Genomic DNA, 19,743 nt, shown 5'->3' with positions numbered 1-19,743 from the left:
CTCCACACATAGATTGCTACTCTGATCTTCCAGTGGACCAATTATGTCCCTTTCTATCCTTATGCTTTAAATATATTTGTAGAAGCCCTTACAATTTGCTTTCACTTTGTCTGCTAGAGCAACCTCATGCCTTCTTTTAGACCTCCTGATTTCCTTAAGTGTTCTCTTGCATTTCTTATACTCCTGCCTGCCTAAACCTGCTCTACACCGCCTTCTTCTCAACCAGGGCCTCAATACTTCTCAAAAACTAGGTTTCCTGAACTGTTATCTTTGGCAGGAATATGCAAGCTCTCTACTGTCTCAAAATGTTACTTTTGAAGGCCTCCCACTTACCAAGTACATCTTTGCCAGAAAACAGCCTGTCCCAATCTACACTCACCAGATCCTTTCTGATACCATCAGAATCGGCCTTTCTCCCACTTAGAATGTCAACCCAAACTCCAGATCTATCCTTTTCCATAATTATCTAGAAACTAATGGCACTGTGATAACTGGATGCAAAATGCTTCCCTACACAAACTTCTGTCACCTACCATACTTCACTCCCCAGTAGGAGCTCTTGTATCACATGCTCTCTAGATGGAACCTCTATACATTGATTAAGAAAATATTTGATAAACTCTAACCCACAATATCCCTCCTCAATTCCATTTTGGGGATCGACATCTTGCTCATTGCTTGGTAAAGACGTACACATCCAATTGGCTTGACGTAACAACATGCACCATAGAAAACATCCTTCATGACTTGGTACAGCAACTGCTCTGCCCAAGACCATAAGAAACTGCACATAGTCATGGACACAGCTCAGTACATCATGGGAACCAGCCTCCCTTCCATGAACTCTGTCTACACTTACATGGAAGATAGAGCAGTCCAGCCTGAAATGTCAACTGTTTATTCCTTCCTCCCAAAGATGCTGCCTGCATTGCTGAGTTTCTCCAGCATTTTGTGTGTGTTGCTCAGTAAAATGACTCTACTTTGTCAAATGGATGAGAAATAAGTCTCACAGTAGGGAGCTGCTAGCTGCTGTTCTGTATTTAATATTTCAATACTATTTGAGTAATAGTGTAAATATCTTGTTGATTAAGCATTCTTTGTTTAAATAATTCATTTTAGGTTCAATGTAAAAGTACATAAATGGCACACGTCATGATGCTACCACATGATATGTGCACTCCTCGCTTAAAATAAAAACAAAGTACATGAGTTATCCCTCGCTCTCCTGTGTATTTATTTCAGTTAGTTTTGGTGTTTACAAAACATAACAGATGAAAATGATTTAAAAAGTTAAGGATTTAAGATTAACTTTATTTGTCATATCTGTATTGAAACATACAGTGAAAAGCATCCATTAAAAGTCAAATGAAATCAGCAAGGATTGTGCTGGGCACACTTCTGGTGCCAAAATAGCATGCTCCCTACTTATTAACTCAAACCTGTACATCTTTGGAATGTGGGAACACCCAGAGGAAACCTACATGTTCATGGGGAGAGTGTACAAACTCCTTGCCGACAGCACTATGAATTGTACCTCAATTGCTGATCACTGCTGCTCTAAAGTATCACACTAACAGCAATGCTACCATGCCGCCCTCAAAGAGGGCTATGTGAAATAAACTGCCACAGGTTAGGATCAGATTCTAGGCTGTCTTTCCAGCCTGTCAGCCTTGTACTACATCTTAGTAATACAGGCTTGCTGATTTAATCCTTTAATATCAGAGATGCCATGCCCCCCCCTCCCAACTATGTACTGATGGATGGGCTGTAAAATTGTTCTTTTCCTTATAGTTTAACTTTCTTATGACTGTTTTTGTTTATATTTTATACAATTACCTCTGTACATGTGATTGTTCAGGGAGTTATCTAGTGGTTACAGATGCCTCTGTAATTTTCTGCAAACTTTCTGGTTTCAGTGGCGGGAGTCACATTACTTGAATATGGCTTTTTTTATTGGTTAATAATTATCTGTTGGAAGTTCAATGGACTCAGTGGTGTGATAGACCAGACCACCTTTGTTCACTCTCTTTCCTTAGGCTCTGTCCCTGCCTACTCTACCCTTTGTCTGCTCTGTCCTCTGTCTCTCTCCATACCTCTCTCCTCATCTTCTTTATTCTTGCAACACTTAATAAAACAATAATAATCAACGTTTTAAGCTTCATTCTTTACTTCCAAAGAAACTTTGACCATAAACCATAAGACATAGGTGCAGAATTAGGCTATTCAGCCCATCAAGTATACTGCACCATTTCATCATGGCTGATTTATTATCCCTCTCAACCCCATTCTCCTGCCTTCTCCCCATAACATTTGGTGCCCTGACTAATCAGAACCTATCAACCACCGCTTTAAATATATCCAATGACATGGCCTCCACAGCCATCTGTTACAATGAATTCCACAGATTCACCACATTTTGGCTGAAGAAATTCTTCCTAATCTTTGTTCTGAATGGATGCCCCTCTTCCTGAATTTGTGCCCTCTGGTTCTAGACCTCTAGATAGATAGATAGATATTTTATTCATCCCCAAGGGGAAATTCAACATTTTTCCAGTGTCCCATACACTTATTATAGTAAAACTAATTACATACAGTATTTAACTCAGTATAAATATGATATGCATCTAAAATCACCCTCCCAAAAAGCATTAATAAATAGCTATTAAAAAGTTCTTAAATAGTTTACTAAAGTGCATTGAGTGGTAACTTAAGCTCAGTCCTAACCCCGGCACTTAACATGTCTTGCCCCTGGTGGTTGAATTGTAGAGCCGAATGGCGTTATATATATAGGAAATGTCTTCTTCGCATCCACTCCATCTAGGCCTTGCAAAATTATTCTAAGCAAAGGTTTTCCTAGTTATTAAACTTGTTGATGATACAACCACTGTTGGCAGATTCTCAGATGATGACGAGAGGGTGTACAGGAGAGAGATACACCAGCTAGTTGAGTGGTGTCGCAGCAACAATCTTGCACCTTAACATCAGTAAGACCAAAGAACTGATTGTAGACTCCAGAAAGGCTAAGACGAGGGAACACACTCCAGTCCTCATAGAGGGATCGGAAGTGGAAAGAGTGAGCAATTGCAATTTCCTGGGTGTCGATATGTTTGGGGACCTAACTTGGACCCAACATATTGATTCAGCTATAAAGAAGGCAAGACAGCAGTTATATTTCATTAGTAGTTTGAGGAGATTTGGCACGTTACCAAAAACACTCTCAGATTTCTACAGATGCGTTATGGAGAGCATTCTAACTGGCTCTATCACTGTCTGGTATGGGGGTGGTGGGGGCTTCTGCACAGGATTGAAGTAAGCTGCAGAGAATTGTAAAATTAGTCAGCTCCATCTTGGGTTCTTGTGTGTGTGTGTGTGTGTGTGTGTGTGTGTGTGTGTGTGTGTGTGTGTGTGTGTGTGTGTGTGTGTGTGTGTGTGTGTGTGTGTGTGTGTGTCTGTGTGTGTGTGTGTGTGTGTGCGCGCGCGCGCCTATATACACAGTTTTCTTTTTTCTCCATATATCATGTACTGCATTTTACTGCTGCAGCAAAGTTAACAAATTTCATGACATATGCCAGTGATATTAAACTTAATTCTGATACAAATGCCATCGGACAATCCAATAACTAATCTGATATCAATCTGTCCCTCAGTGATATGCGATCAGAATTCTGAGGTCAAAGTCCTTGTGCATTTGCCATATGAATGAGTTCTAAATGGTTTCAGAAGCACATGCTTCTCTTGTCGTGGTGGAGAGGCTTGTGACTTCCTGAGATCCCAAGAGTGATGCTGTCTGGAGGCTAACTCATGATAGGGTCACCCATGGCGGTAAGGTCAAGGGGCTGTTCCAGACAAAAAGTGATTCAACCAAGATTTCAATGGTAGAGCTGGCACATCAGAACAGCAGTGAAGGTGGAGGAAGGCTGCAGCAATGAAGGGCTCCCAGTTGTCTCGCATTCCATGCCCCTGGAGAGTACGCTTGATCTGTCAGGACCACGTGGTGGCTGCACGTGCATCAGCCTCCCCACGTTAAAGTAAGTCACACACAGGCATCCTCCATTAAGAGAACCCACCCTAATATCCTGGCTATGTGGATCCCGGATCAGACTCAACTGCCTGAGGACCCACCAACGGATAACCCTTTTGGGGAACATCTTACCGAGTTGAGTGATCGCTACACTCGTAAGTGTAGCACATAAAAATTGTCATAACATCAAAGAGCACTACAACACAGATCCAGGCCCTTCGGTCCATCTCATAAGTGCAAATTAGATTCACCTCAGCAAATATTTAAAGTTAGAAGACCGGTAATTAAAATCAAGTGTGAGGCTTGTTGCTCAGTGATAACAGTTTCAGGAAACTCCCAGCCACAATAACACTTGTGCACCCAGGAAAAAAAGAGCAGAGAGCTTGGCAACAAAAGGTTTCAGAATCAGTGAATAAGGACACAGCCATAGAAAAATAAATGAGAGAAAAATCGAGGAATTCTTATTCCATCATACATTGAAGAAAGATGACACAGCCACAGAAAGAAATATGAACCGACACTCCTTAAATGCTCAGAAGTTAAAATGCCCAGGTTAACATCCACGATTTGATTAATGTGCCCTCAGCAGTATATTTGAAGCCAAATTCAAAAATCAATAGATATATGTTGTTTGAAAACACATACAACAAAAGCTTCCATCCACCTATTAATGTAGGTAGCTCAACAATTTTCAGCTTCGTACTTTTTCATCTCCACAGACTTTGATCAAGCCCGCGGAACAATATTCTCAGAAAACCGTTTATTACCCTCTCCATCAAGTGATCAATGATTTCATTAATATGACAGATCACAAAACTGTCATATCATTGATACCGGCTTGAAAGATGACTCCAGTTTCCCTGCCACATTTCTACTGTCTGGGAACCTCACTGGCAGCCCGACTCCATTCAATATTTCCACAGACACAGAAAACTAAAAATCCATTTTCAAACCAATTTCAATTAGAATCCGGAGTTGTTATCACAGGTGCAGCAGAATGGGTCTGTAAGTGGAAAAGTCGCCTGTCCATTCTGAAATGAAACCTTATCTGCAGTCACAAAGATGGCTGAGGACATCCTATCTGTAATTTACTTTTTATCCTGTGTTAACTTAAGCTTACTTCTGTCATATGGAATTCCGACTATTTTCTGTTAGTGGGTAATCTAAAAGCTTAGGGAGCATATGTGAGTCTTGATCTTTTTTCTGCACAAACTTTTTCCTCAGAGCACTTATCCCAACTAAAGAAATGTTAAGCAGCTGAAAATTTCACAGGGGATAAAGGTGCTCTGCTTTGCATCATTTTGCAAATTTTACTTCTATTTAAGTTTCTTAAACCCAAAATGAATAACATATTTCTTTTAAAGTAAAACATTAATCTTGAATCTCGAATCTTAATATGTGCTATCTCCTCCCATTACATTCCTGAAGACTTTCAGTTTGCAAAGACTGGAACATCAGTGGTTCCATTAATTCCGCACCCAAGTGGCGAGGCTTTTTTCTCATCTCCTCTGGTCCTCTTTAGCAAATTATCCCATGACGGTGGATTTATTCTCTCAAAGACCCCGGGACTTTGCAAAGCAACAAAAGAATCAGAAGACTTTCTGGTCCACCTGCCTGGTGCATGATGAAGCAAAGAACAGCATCCCCCAGAGAAACCAATCAAACTATTGTGTGGCACAGTCGGACCTTTTCAACTGTCAAACTAGAAGAGGTGGAAAAGAGATGAAAGAACTTGAGATGACGCTGCCATTTATAGAAAGATACAGGATTGGTCTCCTAAGACTTAATAATTGGGATAGTACTCAATTTTAACTAAAAAAAACAGCATGCATTAGCACAGTCAAATGAAAAGAAAGTTAATGGGAAATCCCTAGCCTTCACCACTTTGCAACATCAACTCTCTGAATCGCGTACAATGAGTTTGAATAATAAATATTTAAAGCTGCCAAATTCCAAAACCTTTCAAAACAAAACCTGCCGCTGACTTTCCAAAACGAAAATTAATCAAAACTTTATTACACCATACAAAATGTATGTTTTTTTCCTCTCTAGGACGAAAAGCAATGTGGTGAAACTTTAAGTACTATGAAGTAAAAGAAAATTTTAAGCCGTGCTTGTTTCTATCTCAAAATGTTTTGTACTCCCCACAGATAAAAGCAATTTTAAAAAAAAGAAAAGCGGATTCTGGAATGTTTCCTTTTCACTTTGTTAGGTGGGTGGATTGGGGGGAGGGGAGGGGGGATGAACAAGGTTGGGGGATGGTGTGGAGAACAGTTGCAAGTAAGGTTGCCTTAATAGGGCTAAAATCTAGCCTGTCCCAGAGGAGTTAGAGATCCTTATCAGACACCGTGGATTGGGTTTCATGGCATTCCTGACCGCCTCGTATCATAATGTATGCACCCCCTTCTCCTGCCCTTCAGGATATTAAATGCAAAGCTCTCCATGTTGTTCGCTGCCTTTCTTCAACTCTGACCCGTACAATGTGACTCACATATTACTTCATTCTGAACATGAGGCCCATAAATGGGTAAAAAGTTTTAACACTCCTTTCAGAGCTGCCCTGCCTGCTCGCTACAAGCTATGACTGCAACAGGAAGTGCTTCTAGCAAGAGCCCCACTGTGTTTTTTATATTAGTGCCACCCCACAACGATTTTTTTTGTTCCCTCTGTCCATACTCCGCAGAATAAAGGAAGGAAGGAGACAGGGTGAATTAGGATTCTGCACACTGTTTGGGGTGGGGGGGGAGGAGAGAGAGATAATGAGTGGCTGTGGAGAGCGATGCCGGGTGAAAGTGTTAACAACTTCATTTCCCTTCGGCACGCTTCAAACTCTGCTTTGGAAGGAAATCTAGGAATGCCCGTGTGCCTCTGAAACAGGACGATTAGGTGTAACAACTGAATCCCTGGCAGTTCTGTTGTGTCACAGGACCCAAAAACTTTTGCCCTGCAGTATTTCACAAACTTTTGCAAATCCATTGCTCTGATTCACTGCTTTTCAACATCTCACTTAGGTTTCAGAGTTCTGCTTCTGCACACGAACAGTAGCAGGCACGCAGATATACTTGCACACATTTCATTTGGTCACAAGTAAGAGCTCAATATATCAGAGACCAGGCAAGAAGTCAGCACAACAAGCTGGCAAACGGCAGATACTTACACAGAATCTTACATCACAGGCCATTCTCTTTGAAAAAACTTTATCCCTTCTCTATCCCTTCCCTATGGGCAGGCAGTTATCCGATTTCCTTGTAAAAGTTGCAATGGAAACAGTTTCCTGATCTCCCAGGCTATGCATATTGTTTAGCCTTTGGGCCTTCAGTAAATTCTCATGTTCAGAGGATGTTCGTGAGAATTATCCTGGGAATGAAAGGATTAACGTATGAGGAGCGTTTGATGGCTCTGGGCCCGTACTCACTGGAGTTTAGAAGAATGAGGGTGGGGGGGGTGTCTCACTGAAACCCATTGATAAGGCTCAGATAGAGTGGATATGGAGAAAATGTCTCTTATAGTGGGGGAGTTTCCGACCAGAGGGCACAGCCTCAGAATAAAAGGATGTCCATTTAGAGATGAGGAATCTCTTTAGCTAGAGGTTAACAAATCTGTGGAATTCACTGCCATGAATGGCTGTTGAGGCCATGTCACTGGATATATTCAAAGCAAAGGCTGATAGGTTCTTGATTTGTGAGAATGTCAAAGGTTACGGGGAGAAGGCTGCAGAATGGGGTTGAGAAGGATAATAAATCAGCCATGATAGAATAGTGGAGTAGATTCAATGGGCCACAAAGCCTAATTCTGCTCCTATATCTTATTGTCTAAAATTGTTTTAAATTTGGTCTAGAGCTTAGAAAATAGAGGTCTATGCAGTAGGATAATTCTAGACAAGTTCTAGAGTAGGTTACATGGTCAGTATAACATTGTGGGCCGAAGGGCCTGTAATGTGCTGAAGATTTCTACATTCTACGTTCTAAATCTGCAACTTCTGATTACCAGCTCTATTATTAATGGAAACAATTACCTCTTACCACCCTGCAAGATCTCCTCGTGGTACTGAGTAGTCCTAGCAAATCTCCTAAAACTCCTGCCAAGAAGAAGAGAACCGCAGGGTGCCTCAGCTCTCCACATTGTCCCTCTTCGCCAAGCTTCCCGATGTATGTGAGCTAGTCTCCAGCTGTGTGCTCAGCAAGGCTTCCCCACCCGGATACCGCGGAACCGCCGGGTAATGGTAGGGGTCCATGGCATAACAAAGGTTCAGAACCCTGGCGCACAGAATGCTTTGTTTCTGTTTTGTTCTTTGATCTGAAGCTAATATTTAATTAGCAGACTGCAGCAATCTGCAAAGCATAGGGGACAATCATTAAACCCTAATTTCAGCCATTTAACACTGGCCATCCGCACTATTTTACTTTTGTTTGTTTATGGTGTAGAACAGGCCCTTCTGGTTCGACAAGCTACACTGTCCAGTAACCACACTACTCTGCTCTCTTTTGCACCACTTATATAAACATATGCAAATATAACAAATTTCACGACATATGCGGATGATATTAAATCCGATTCTGATGTACATGTTTCCTATTGTGGCTTTTACCGTTTTGTATGCACCGCACTGTGCTGCTGTAGCAACACGACGAATTTGATGACATATGTCGGTGATGGTAAATCTGATTCTGAAGATCCTTTGCTTCAATTGTTGATTATATTTTAATTTTATTTAGAGATACAGCACAGATCAGTCCCCTAACACGGACCAGCAACTCACCTACTTAACGCTGGCCTAATCACAGGACAATTTACAATGGCCAATCAACCTACTGACCAGTATGAGAAACCCACCTGATGTTGAAAGGCCTCAATACAGAAGATATGGAGAAGATGTTTCCTATAGTGGGAGAGTCTAAGGATGCGGACTTTGAATAGAGGGCCGTCCATTTAGAATGGAGATGAGGAGGAGTTTCTTTAGCCAGAGAGTGATGAATCTGTGGAACATGTGGCCACAGACGGCTGTGGAGGCCAAGTCACTGGGTATATTTAAGTCAGAGGTTGATAGATTATTGATTAGTCAGGGCGTGAAGGGATACAGGGAGAAGGCAGCAGAATGGGGCTGAGAGGAAAAGTAGATAAGCTATGATGAAATGGTGGAGCAAACTTGATGGGCCAAATGGCCAGATTCTGCTCCTATGCCTTCTGGTCTTATGGCCTTTGTACTGTGGGAGGAAACCAGAGAACCTGGGGAAACCCATTTGGACACGGAGAAAACATTCAAACTCCTTAAAAATGGTGCTGGAATTGGTTTCCAAACTCCAGAACACTCCAAGCTGTAATAACGTCATTCTAACCTCTATGTGATCTGTGCTTGTTCTATCCCGTAAGTAGTGAATATTAACCCCAAACATACCCTATGGTTTTACTAATGACAGGCATCACAAAACAACACACTTTTTAAAGGAAAAGAAAGCTCATTTTACACAAACGCGCATTTGACCATAGCTGGTCGCAAGTGATTAGTCAGCTGCCCAGAGGGAGGGAAAATAACACATTAAATCTCGCCAATTAGAGAGAAAAACTGACTGCAACAGAACCCAGTAGTGCGAAAGGAAAATTGCTCAATGGCTGGCTTATGAAAGAGATTACTTTAATTCCAAATTCTTCGTCCTCCACCCACCGCCGCTTTCTCAAAACAAACAAAAATCCAGGTGCGGATGATCCATTCACAAGGAATGCAGTGAACGTTTAAAAAAAGCTGCTGCTCTCACAGTTAGCAAATCCCTGTGCGATACACCACTTACCATTGGAAGTGGTACTGGAGGCTATGGCTTTCTCACTGACATCTGTGCGAGGAGATCCCTTTACAATGGAATTCTCTACTTTTTTCTTTTCAACTCCAGGAGCGCTGTGTGACTGGGTATCCATACTGGTTATTCATTCCCCCAGCTCTTAATACCAGCACAACTGCAAGGAAAGGAGAGAGAGAAAAAAAAATCACTTCATGACTTGGCTCCTTTAAGGAACATTGTTTTAAATTAAAGTCGACATCTTTACATGAAACAAGTCGGCAGGTCATATGTTACAACCCCCAAAAATGTTAAGCATATTAGGTCTTACAACTTACTCCATTATTCAAGAACGTTGGGAAGATTTTTTTTTCAAAAATCATTCATCACAGATGCAATAATAACTCAGCCATAACTTTCCTGGAACTCTGCCCCATCTCCTCCAGTTTAAAACAATTTGCAGAAAGGGCAGCAAAGTGGTTAGCACCACGCTTTGCGGTACCATCGGCCCAGGTTCAATGCTTTACATTACCAGCGAGCGTAGCCTGAGAACCAACACACACAAGATGCTGGAGGAACTGCAGGTTAGACAGGATCTATGGAGGCAGACAGTGTTTTTTCTGGCTTCTGCCTCCTTCCTTTTCAGTCCTGATCATGGGTCTAGAACTGAAACACTCAAGGTTTCCAGCAACTGCTGAATTTCATGTGTCTAAATCATGGGCGGCTAGATAGCATAGTGGTTAGCACAACACCTTACAGTAACAACAACCCAGGTTCAATTCCTATTGCTGCTTGAGAGGAGATTGTACGTTCTCCCTGTGACTGCATGAGTTTCCTCTGTGTGCTCCAGGTTCCTCCCACAGTCCAAAGACATATCAAAGACAGCTGATTGGTCATTGTAACTTGTCCCGTGGTTAGGCTAGGGTTAAATTGAGGGTTGCCTGGCAGCGTGGCTAAAGGGCTTACTGTATCTCAATAATTAAATAAATAAACAGACTATACAAATAAAGGTTTCTATCAGATATTGTTAAGACAAAACACAATTTAAATTTATCACCACCATCCACATTCACAGGTAAAAAGCAGAAAGTAAAATGCCCTCTAGCAATTCACACTCTAGAGACAGTCAAGAAATCCACGTTGCTTGTAAAACTCTGCCATGAACCGTCGCAAGCCCGGCTGCGAGAGGAGGAGGGGAGAGCAACCCCATCCCATAAAAACTCAGAGTGATAGAAACACCAGCAGAAGCTCCGAAGACCTCATTCGTGGGAGAGGAAGATGGGGTCAACGTGGAAGACTGGCCCAGGATGCAGGACTCTTGGGAGCTGCTGTCGGTGGCCTAAGCCCCATAGGGGTGATAGGCTTAAGTAAGTAACTAATGAAAGCTAGAATCCCAGATATTCTTAAACAAAATCCACTTAATACCGATCATCCCAAAGGTGTGTCTTTCTGCTTACAAAAGTTACTAATTTCTGCCAGAAACCAGTAACCTTAAAAATACCTGAGAATCAAAGCAAAACTGATGCTTCGCAAGTTTGCAGAAACTGGTTGAAATCAAGACCTGACTTAACTCAAAAACATTGAACATGCTCAGAAAAAAAAATCACCAAAGGTAACTTAGGGAGCAATACAGAACTCTGCATTTGCAATAAACAATATAGTCAATGAAGAGGTTTTGAGGAGAGAGATGGACAAGCTGAAAGAATACACTATCAGTGCACAATATCCCTAAGTGAGCCTGTTGTTTGGGGAATTGCTCACTGTAAACTGTGCCAAAAGTACCATTAGACATGGGAACAGAATTAGGCCATTCAGCCCATTGAGTTTGCTCTGCCACTTGACCGTGGCTGATTGCACCTCTCAATCCAAACTTTTCATGGCATGACTAATCAAAGACCTATCAATTTTGACTTTAAATATACCCAGTGACTTGGTCTCCACAGCCATCTGTGGCAATGAATTCCACAGATTCGCCACCCTTTGGCTAAAAAAAATTCCTCCTCATCTCTGTTGCAAATGGATGTCCTTCTACTCTGTGGCTGTGCTCTCTGGTTTGAGGCTCCTCCACTACAGGAAACATACTCTCCACAGTCACTTCATTCAGGCCTTTCAATATTCAGCAGGTTTCAGACTCAGAGTCATCAAATACTCTCATCTATTAACCCTTTCAGTCCCAGGGTCATTTGCATAAATCTCCTCTGGACCTTGTCCATTGGGACTCAAAACCACTCACGATACTCCAAATTTGGTCTGAACGACCCTTTAAAGTCTCAGCATTACATCCTTGTTTTAATGTTCCAATCCTCCCAAAATGAATGGTAACATTGCATTTGCCTTCCTTATGAACTAACTCACCCTGCAAGTTAACCTTCAGGGAATCTTGGACGAGGATTCCCAAGTCATTTTATACCTCTAATTTCTCCCCAAGTCTAGTTGCAGCTCCGATTTCTAATCAGACAATTGTTAGGAGGATTGGGGTTTGTCAAAAGGTTGCAGAGAAATAAGTGATAAATAGGACTGATAGGATTGCTTAGAGGGCTAGTATATACTCAATGGACCGAATATGTTCTCTCTCTCTCTCTCCCTCTCACCCCCCCCCCCCATTCAATAAACAACACTGTGGTACATTCAGGAAAATATTAGCTTGGAGGAAAGATTGCATTTCTAATGTTTTTGTTTACCTGAATAGCATATACTTAATTAAGCTGTATCAAATTACCAACGCCCATGAACAGAAAAGATTACAAAAAGTAGTAGATATAGCGCAGTCCATCACAGGAAAAGCCCTACCCACTACTGAGCACATCTTCAAAGAATTCTGTCACAGGAAAGCAGTATCTATCATCAAGGGCCCTCACCACCCAGGCCATGCTCTCTTCTCTCTGCCGCCATCAGGGAGAAGTTACAGGAGCCTCGGGAATCACACTACCAAGTTCAGGAACAGTCAATAGTGTACTCTTAAAAATCAGGCTCCTGAACCAGGGTGGATATCTTCGCTCACATTAATACTAGAATGATTCCACAACCTACCTTCAAGGACACAACAACTTATGTTCTCAATATTGCTTATTACTTATTTATTAATATTATTATTTTTTATGTATTTGCACATTGGTTGCTTGTCCCTCTTTGTGTGTAGTTTTTTATTGGTTCTACTGTATTTCTTTGTTCCGTTGTGAATGCCTGCAAGAAAATGAATCTCAGGGTAGCATATGTTAACGTATTCATACTTTGACAGGCATGAATACACAGGAAAGACGTGGTTGCCTGGGTTGAAAGGGCATAAATTGTAAGCAATTGGTAGAATGATTACAGAAAAGATGAGGGGAAAATACTTTTACTCAGCAATATAGGTAGATATCTGGAAATTATTGGCTAAAATGTTGATAGAGACAGAAGCATTTAAAATGCCTGAATGCATATCTGAGGAGTTACAACCTACACAACAATAGATCAAGTGCTAGGAGATGCAATTAGATGGATGGTTCTTTTTTTAATGACACAGACATGAGAAGTTGCCTCCTTCTACATCATACAATTTCAGGATTGGTTAATGAAGATCTATTTTATTATATAGATTATTTAGAGATACAGTATGGTAACAGGACCTTTCAACCCAAGGCGCCTGTGCTGCCCAATTACACCCACGTGCCCAATCGACCTACTAACCTGTAATACTTTAGAATTTGGGAGGAAACCAGAGCACCCAGAATAAACCCATGCGATCAAAGGAGAACAAACAAACTCCTTGCAAACAGCGGAGGGAATTGAACCCTGATCGAACCAGATTGAAACTTCAGACTGCATTGAAATGGCAGGGCCCAGGCCCAAGAGTGAAAAATGAACCAATCTTTCGCCAACGCAAGCAGTGATCCAGATTAATTGCAGCCATCGGCAGTCACCTTTGTGCTGAACTGGCTCTGAGGACTCACTTGCGGGGACTCTGCAGTTCAAAGTTCTGTATATTATTTGTTTATTATTTTACTGTTTACATGATTTGTTCTTCTCGCAATTTGGTTGTTTGTCAGTCTTTTTCGAATTTTTTTCTCTACGATGTTTCTTTGTTTTGTGGCTGTCTGCAAGAAGACGAATCTCAAGGTTCTAAACTGTGTACACGCTTTGATAATAAGTGTACTTTGAACTTTGAATCCATGATCAATTGCCCTGCAAAGTGTTACTCTAACCATTATGTCGCCGTGTTGCCAACATTCCTCACAACTCCAAAGCATCAAAGTTTACAGGGAGAAGGCAAGAGAACGGACTGAATGGGAAAACAAATCAGCCATGATCGAATGGTGGAGAAGATCTGATGGGGCAAATGGCCTAAGCCTGCCCCTATGTTTTATAACCTTAAGGTGTGAGGATGAGCTGGGCAAGTGTCACCATGCTTCCAGTGCCAACATAGTATGCCCGCAACTAACCCGTATGTCTTTGGAATGTGGGAGGAATTTGGAGCACCTGAGGAGCATACAAACTCCTTACAGACAGCGGTGGGAATTGAACCTGTCACTGACACTGTAAAAGCATTATGCTAACCGCTACACTACCTTGCTGTCCTCTTAAAAAGGAAAAATCAGAGTAAGTCTACTCATACTGCCTATGATGTCTGTCCTGCCCTATTCCATTGTCCAACGTTCTCTTTCCCTTCTGTTTTTCCACACCTAAATCGAAAAACTGCTATAAAGTTTTCATTTTTTCTTGGATCTCTTCAGATCTCATTTTTTCATATTTTTTTATTCCGACTGAATTTTTTTTTCCTTTCCTGCTCTGACTTGATTCTTACCTCTCTTTCTCCATGCCCATTCTTATCTCCCCTCACGTAGCATTACTTTTGTTCATTTCATTAGCAAGTGCTCTGCCTCCTCTGGGAAGAGCTGTCCAAAATAGCTATGTCACAGCATTCATCATCATTACATCAGCTGCAAGAAAGTTCATACTGATTCTTATCAGCGTAAGAAGCACTCTGATCACAGTGCAAGCAAACCTAACATGTTTAATTTTTAAGAAATAATCCTAAGTATTTGGATCTGCAGCTTTGATCTGCTCCTTTCGATGAAGTCTTTGGGGATAAAATAAAACTTAGATGGTATAAAGCACGAGGCAAAGAACCACAGTGCAAAAGTAGAACGGTCTGTTTATCAGTCTTATGGAAGCACTGAGAAAATAATCAAGGGAATTCGGGATTGGACAATACTGTGCAATAGATAAATTTAAATATACACTGGCTGGCCACTTTATTAGTTACTTCCTGTATGTTCATGGTCTGAACGAGTCTGGCCATTCTCCTCTGACCTCTCTCATTAACAAGGCACTTTTGCTCACAGAACTGCCGCTCTCTGGATGTTTTGTGTTTTTCACACCATTCTCAGTGAGCTCCCAGCCTGGGGTCCACAGACCCCTCAGTTAATAGCATAAAAAGAGGTGGGGAACTCTGCTGGAGAGACTGTTGTCCGTGAAAAGCCCAGTAGATCAGCTGTTTCTGAGATACTCAAACCTCCCTGTCGGGCACCAACAATCACTTCACGGTCAAAGTCACTTAGGTCACATTTCTGCGTCATTCTGATGTTTGGTCTGATCAACAAGTGAGCCTCTTGACCATGTCTGAGTGCTTCTATGCATTGTGCGCTACCACGATTGGCTGATTAGATATTTACATTAATGAGATGTACAGGTGTACCTAATAAAGTGGTCACTGAGTGTATATGATTTCTATAGAACAAAATCTCCAATTTGTCAATCAATATATTCAACAAAGTTAAGTCCTTTACATACAGTTCCACTGTAGCTTACCTTGGATATAATGGAACTAACTCCACAACTTATCGACTCACTTTCAACTATTTCGTTAATTTTTAAATCATTTGCACAATTTGACTTCTTTTGCACATTGGTTATTTGTCAGTCTTCGTTATTTATAGTTTTTCATAAATTCTATTGTGTTATTTTCCTGTAAATGCCTGAACTGAAATGAATCTCAACATAGAACATGGTGATGTATATACTCAGTAGCAACGTTATTGGGTACATCTGTATACCTGCTCGTTAATGCAAATATTTAATTAGCAACTCAATATGGCAGCAACTCAATGCGTAAAAGAATGCAGACATGGTCAAGAGGTTCAGTTGTTCAGACCAGACATCAGAATGGGGAAGAAAAGTGATCTAAGTGACTTTGACCATGGAATGATTGTTGGTGTTAGAAGGGGTGGTTTGAGTATTTTAGAAACTGCTGATCTCCTGGGATTTTCATGCACAAGTCTCTGGAGTTTACTGAGAATGGTGTGAAAAACAACAATCATCTACTAAGCTGCAGTTCTATGGGTGAAAACGCCCTGTCAATGAAAGAGGTCAGAGGAAAATGGCCGGGCTGGATCAAGCTGACAGGAAGACAACAGTAATTTAACTAGCAATGTGTTACAACAGTGGTGTGCAGAAGAGCTTCTCTGAACTCACTTGTTGAAGCTTGAAGTGGATGGGCCACGGCAGCAGAAGACTATGGACATACACTCTGTGCAAATGCCTTCAAGAAAACAAATGCCAAGGAAGCATATGGTTTCATATACACTCAGTGGCCACTTTATTAGGCACATCTGTACACCTGCTCGTTTATACAAATATCTAATCAGCCAATCATGTGCCAGCAACTCAGTGTATAAAAGCATGCAGACATGGTCAAGAGGTTCATGAGCTTGATAGCAATAGGATAATAACAGTTCCTGAGCCTAGTAGTGGGGGACCTAAGGTTCCTCTACCTCCTCCCTGATGGCAACAGCAAGAAGAGAGTACGGCCTGGATGGTGGATGGATGATGGATGCTGCTTTCTTGTGGCAGCACTCCTTGTAGATGTGCTCAGTGGTGGGGAGGGCTTTGCCTGTGATGGACTCGGTTGTATCCACTATTGGATGGTGCCTGTGATGGAAGATTTCAGTTGTAAGAAGAGACTGAATAAGTGGGATTATTTAACTTGGAGCAGAGAAAGCCGGGAGACACACAATTTGAAGTATATATGATTTGGTAGATTGGAAGAAACTATTCCCTGCAACAGAATTAGCTAAAATCAGATGCCTAAGTTTATCATCAGAGGTAGGAAGGATCTGAGGAAGACATTTTTTTCCCACCCAAAGGGAGGTGGAATCTGGAACTCACTGAGAGAGTAGTGGAGGACACACAAGGTTGGGAAAAGCTGCTGAGGATTGTAAACTCAGCCAGCTCCATGGCCATCCTCCCCACCATCGAGGGCATCTTTAAAAGGTGATGCCACAAGAGGGTGGCATCCATTATGAAGGACCTTCTCCACCCAGGACCTGCCCTCTTCTTGTTACTACCATCAGGCAGGAGGTACAAGAGCCTGAAGACACACACACATTGTACCAGGAATAGCTTCTTCCCCACCACCATCAGATTTCTAAAAAGTATATGAACCATGAAGAGTTCATCACTATTTTGCTCTCTTTCGCACTACTTATTTTTTTATATATTTCTTATTGTAATTGATAGTATATTTTATGTATTGCACTGTACTGCTACCAAAACAAAAAGAAATTTCATGACGTCTGTCAGTGACCATAAACACAAGACATTCTGCAGATGCTGGAAATCCAGAGTAATACATACAAAATGCTGGATGAGCTCAGCAGGTCAAGCAGCATCTATAGACCCTTCAACAGGACTGTGTGCGTTAGTGATAATAAACCTGATTCTGACTCTCACAGTGAAGTATCTGGTCAAGTACATGAATTGCCAAGGCATAGATTGCTACAGGCAAAGAGCAGTAACATCGATTAGTAAAGACGGATACTTAATGGGTCAGCACAGACAATGATGAGCCAATGGATCTGTTTCTCTGCTCTATGAATCTTTGATAAGCTCTTCAAGTCAGAAATGATTGTTCAGGACTGAACTTTTAGTAAATAGAATACTAATGAGAGAGTACAAGCAGCAAATAACCTAATCTTATTTAAGAGAACGTTCAGCTTTTTAAACACTATTTTGCAAATATTTCCCTGCAAAACCTATTAGAAGTTAACACAAACACTGTAGTTGTGTTAAATTCTGTTAAAATAAGTTCACTCTATCTTTTAAATACCAGATAAGCTAGATGAGTTGCTTAAAGCCATGAAGCAGCAGCAATCTTATAGCATCAGGCAGCACTTTCAACTGAAGTCACAGATTAGAGGATTTCAATTAGCTTTCTTGCATTTTGCCATTTACCTAATCTCTATATTAAGGATTCCTTTGTGATTTCAGCATTGCCTTAACTAACATTTTTTTTACCCTGTCTGCTCTGGGAACCAGCTATAATCTTCACAAATGTGATCATTAAGAAAGGCAAAGCTTTGAAACATTCATATAAAAGCCTCATTCAAGCAAAAATTGAACTCAGGCAAACCATCATCAGCTAATTGAAATACAAGCAAAAGAGAGATCCATTTATATAGCGCCTTACAATTTCCACTTCAAGGTCAATAACGTGCGGTCATTGTTGTAATCGTTACTGTGTATGGCTCTGGTCACCTACCTATAGGAAAGTTAACAATAAGTTTGAAAGAGTGCATAGAAAATTTAATCTCTGGCTAAAGAAATTTCTCCTTATCTGTGTTCTGAAGGGACGTCCAGGACCAGAGGTACAGAGAAAGGTTGAATAGGTTAGGACTTCATTCCCTGGAGTGTAGGAGAATGAGGGGAGATTTGATAGGGGAATACAAAATCATGAGGGGTATAGATATAATGCAAGCAGGCTTTTTCCATTGAGTTTGGGTGAGATTAGAACTAGAGGTCAAGGGTTGAGGGTGAAAAGTGAAATTTGTAAGGAGAACCTGAGGGGTCATGAGTGTGTGGAACAAGCTGCTGGTGTAAGTAGTGGATGTGGAGTCAATTTCAAAATTTAAGAGAAGTTCAGATGGGTTCTTAGATGAGAGAGGTATGGAGGACTATGGTCCTGGAGTGGGTCGTAAATGGAACTGGGCAGAATAATGGTTTGGCATGGAGTAAATGGGCTGAAGGGCATGTTTCTGTGTTGTAGTGCTCTATGATGCCATGATCTAATGTAGGACGATGGATTTTCACAGAACAAATCACATAAGCTAGGTTTGAAATCTTATCTTTTTGTAAAAATATCAAATGATTCAATAATAGACAGTAATCAGAAAACCATATATACCTCTCAACACAGAAAGGTTCAAAGGTTAAAAGTTCATTTTAATATCAGAGAATGTATAGGGTTCACAACCTGAAATTCATACTCTCCACAGACATCGACAAAACAAGAAACCCCATAGAATGAACGATAGAAACATCAAAGCCCCGAAACCCACTCCAAGATCAATCCCACATAGTCCTCCATTTTTCTATCATCCATGTGTCTATCTTAAATCTCCCTAATGTATCCGCCGCTACCACCATTTCTAGCAGGGTGTTCTACGCAGCCACCACTCTCTGTAAGGAAACCTATGACAACCCTCCCTATACTTCCCTCTATACACCCCGAAGTTATGCCTCCTTGTATTCCAATTCCCCTCGGGAAATAGTCTCCTAGCTATCTACTTGATCTATGACTCTTATCATCTTGTACACTTCCATCAAGTCACTTGTCATCCTCTTTCACTCCAAAGAGAAATCCCCTAGCTCATTCAGCATATCCTCATAAGGCACGTTTTCTAATCCAGGCAAATCTCCTCTGCAACCTTTCCAATGCTTCCACATCCTTCCTATAATGAGGCAACCAGAACTGAACACAATTCTCCAACTGTGGTCTAACCAGAGTTTTATAGAGTTGCAACATTACCTTGTAGCTCTTGAACTCAATCCCTTGACTAATACACCAGATGCCTTCTTAACAACACTATCAAACTGCGTGGCCACCTATCTATAAACATGGACACCAATATCCCTCTGTTCCTCCGCACTGGTTAATTCTGGAAAAGTGTGAGGTGCTTCACTTTGGAAGGGCTA

At 41.3% G+C, this 19,743-nt stretch overlaps 1 protein-coding gene across 1 annotated transcript in view; it reads right to left on the bottom strand.

Annotated features, from left to right (window-relative positions):
- The window catches only part of LOC132402003 (transcriptional activator GLI3-like), a 760,747-nt gene that overhangs the window by 671,213 nt on the left and 69,791 nt on the right, over window positions 1–19,743 (bottom strand). The window contains exon 2 of the mRNA XM_059984438.1: window positions 9,808–9,970. Within this exon, the coding sequence (XP_059840421.1) occupies window positions 9,808–9,931 (124 nt within the window). The 5' untranslated portion in view covers window positions 9,932–9,970. The remainder of the gene's footprint in view (window positions 1–9,807; window positions 9,971–19,743) is intronic.

Source organism: Hypanus sabinus, chromosome 1, assembly GCF_030144855.1.
Source record: "Hypanus sabinus isolate sHypSab1 chromosome 1, sHypSab1.hap1, whole genome shotgun sequence".
Lineage (NCBI taxonomy): Eukaryota > Metazoa > Chordata > Chondrichthyes > Myliobatiformes > Dasyatidae > Hypanus > Hypanus sabinus.
The sequence above is the reverse complement of the archived record's forward strand: the minus strand, read 5'-3'. Positions and strand labels throughout refer to the sequence as shown.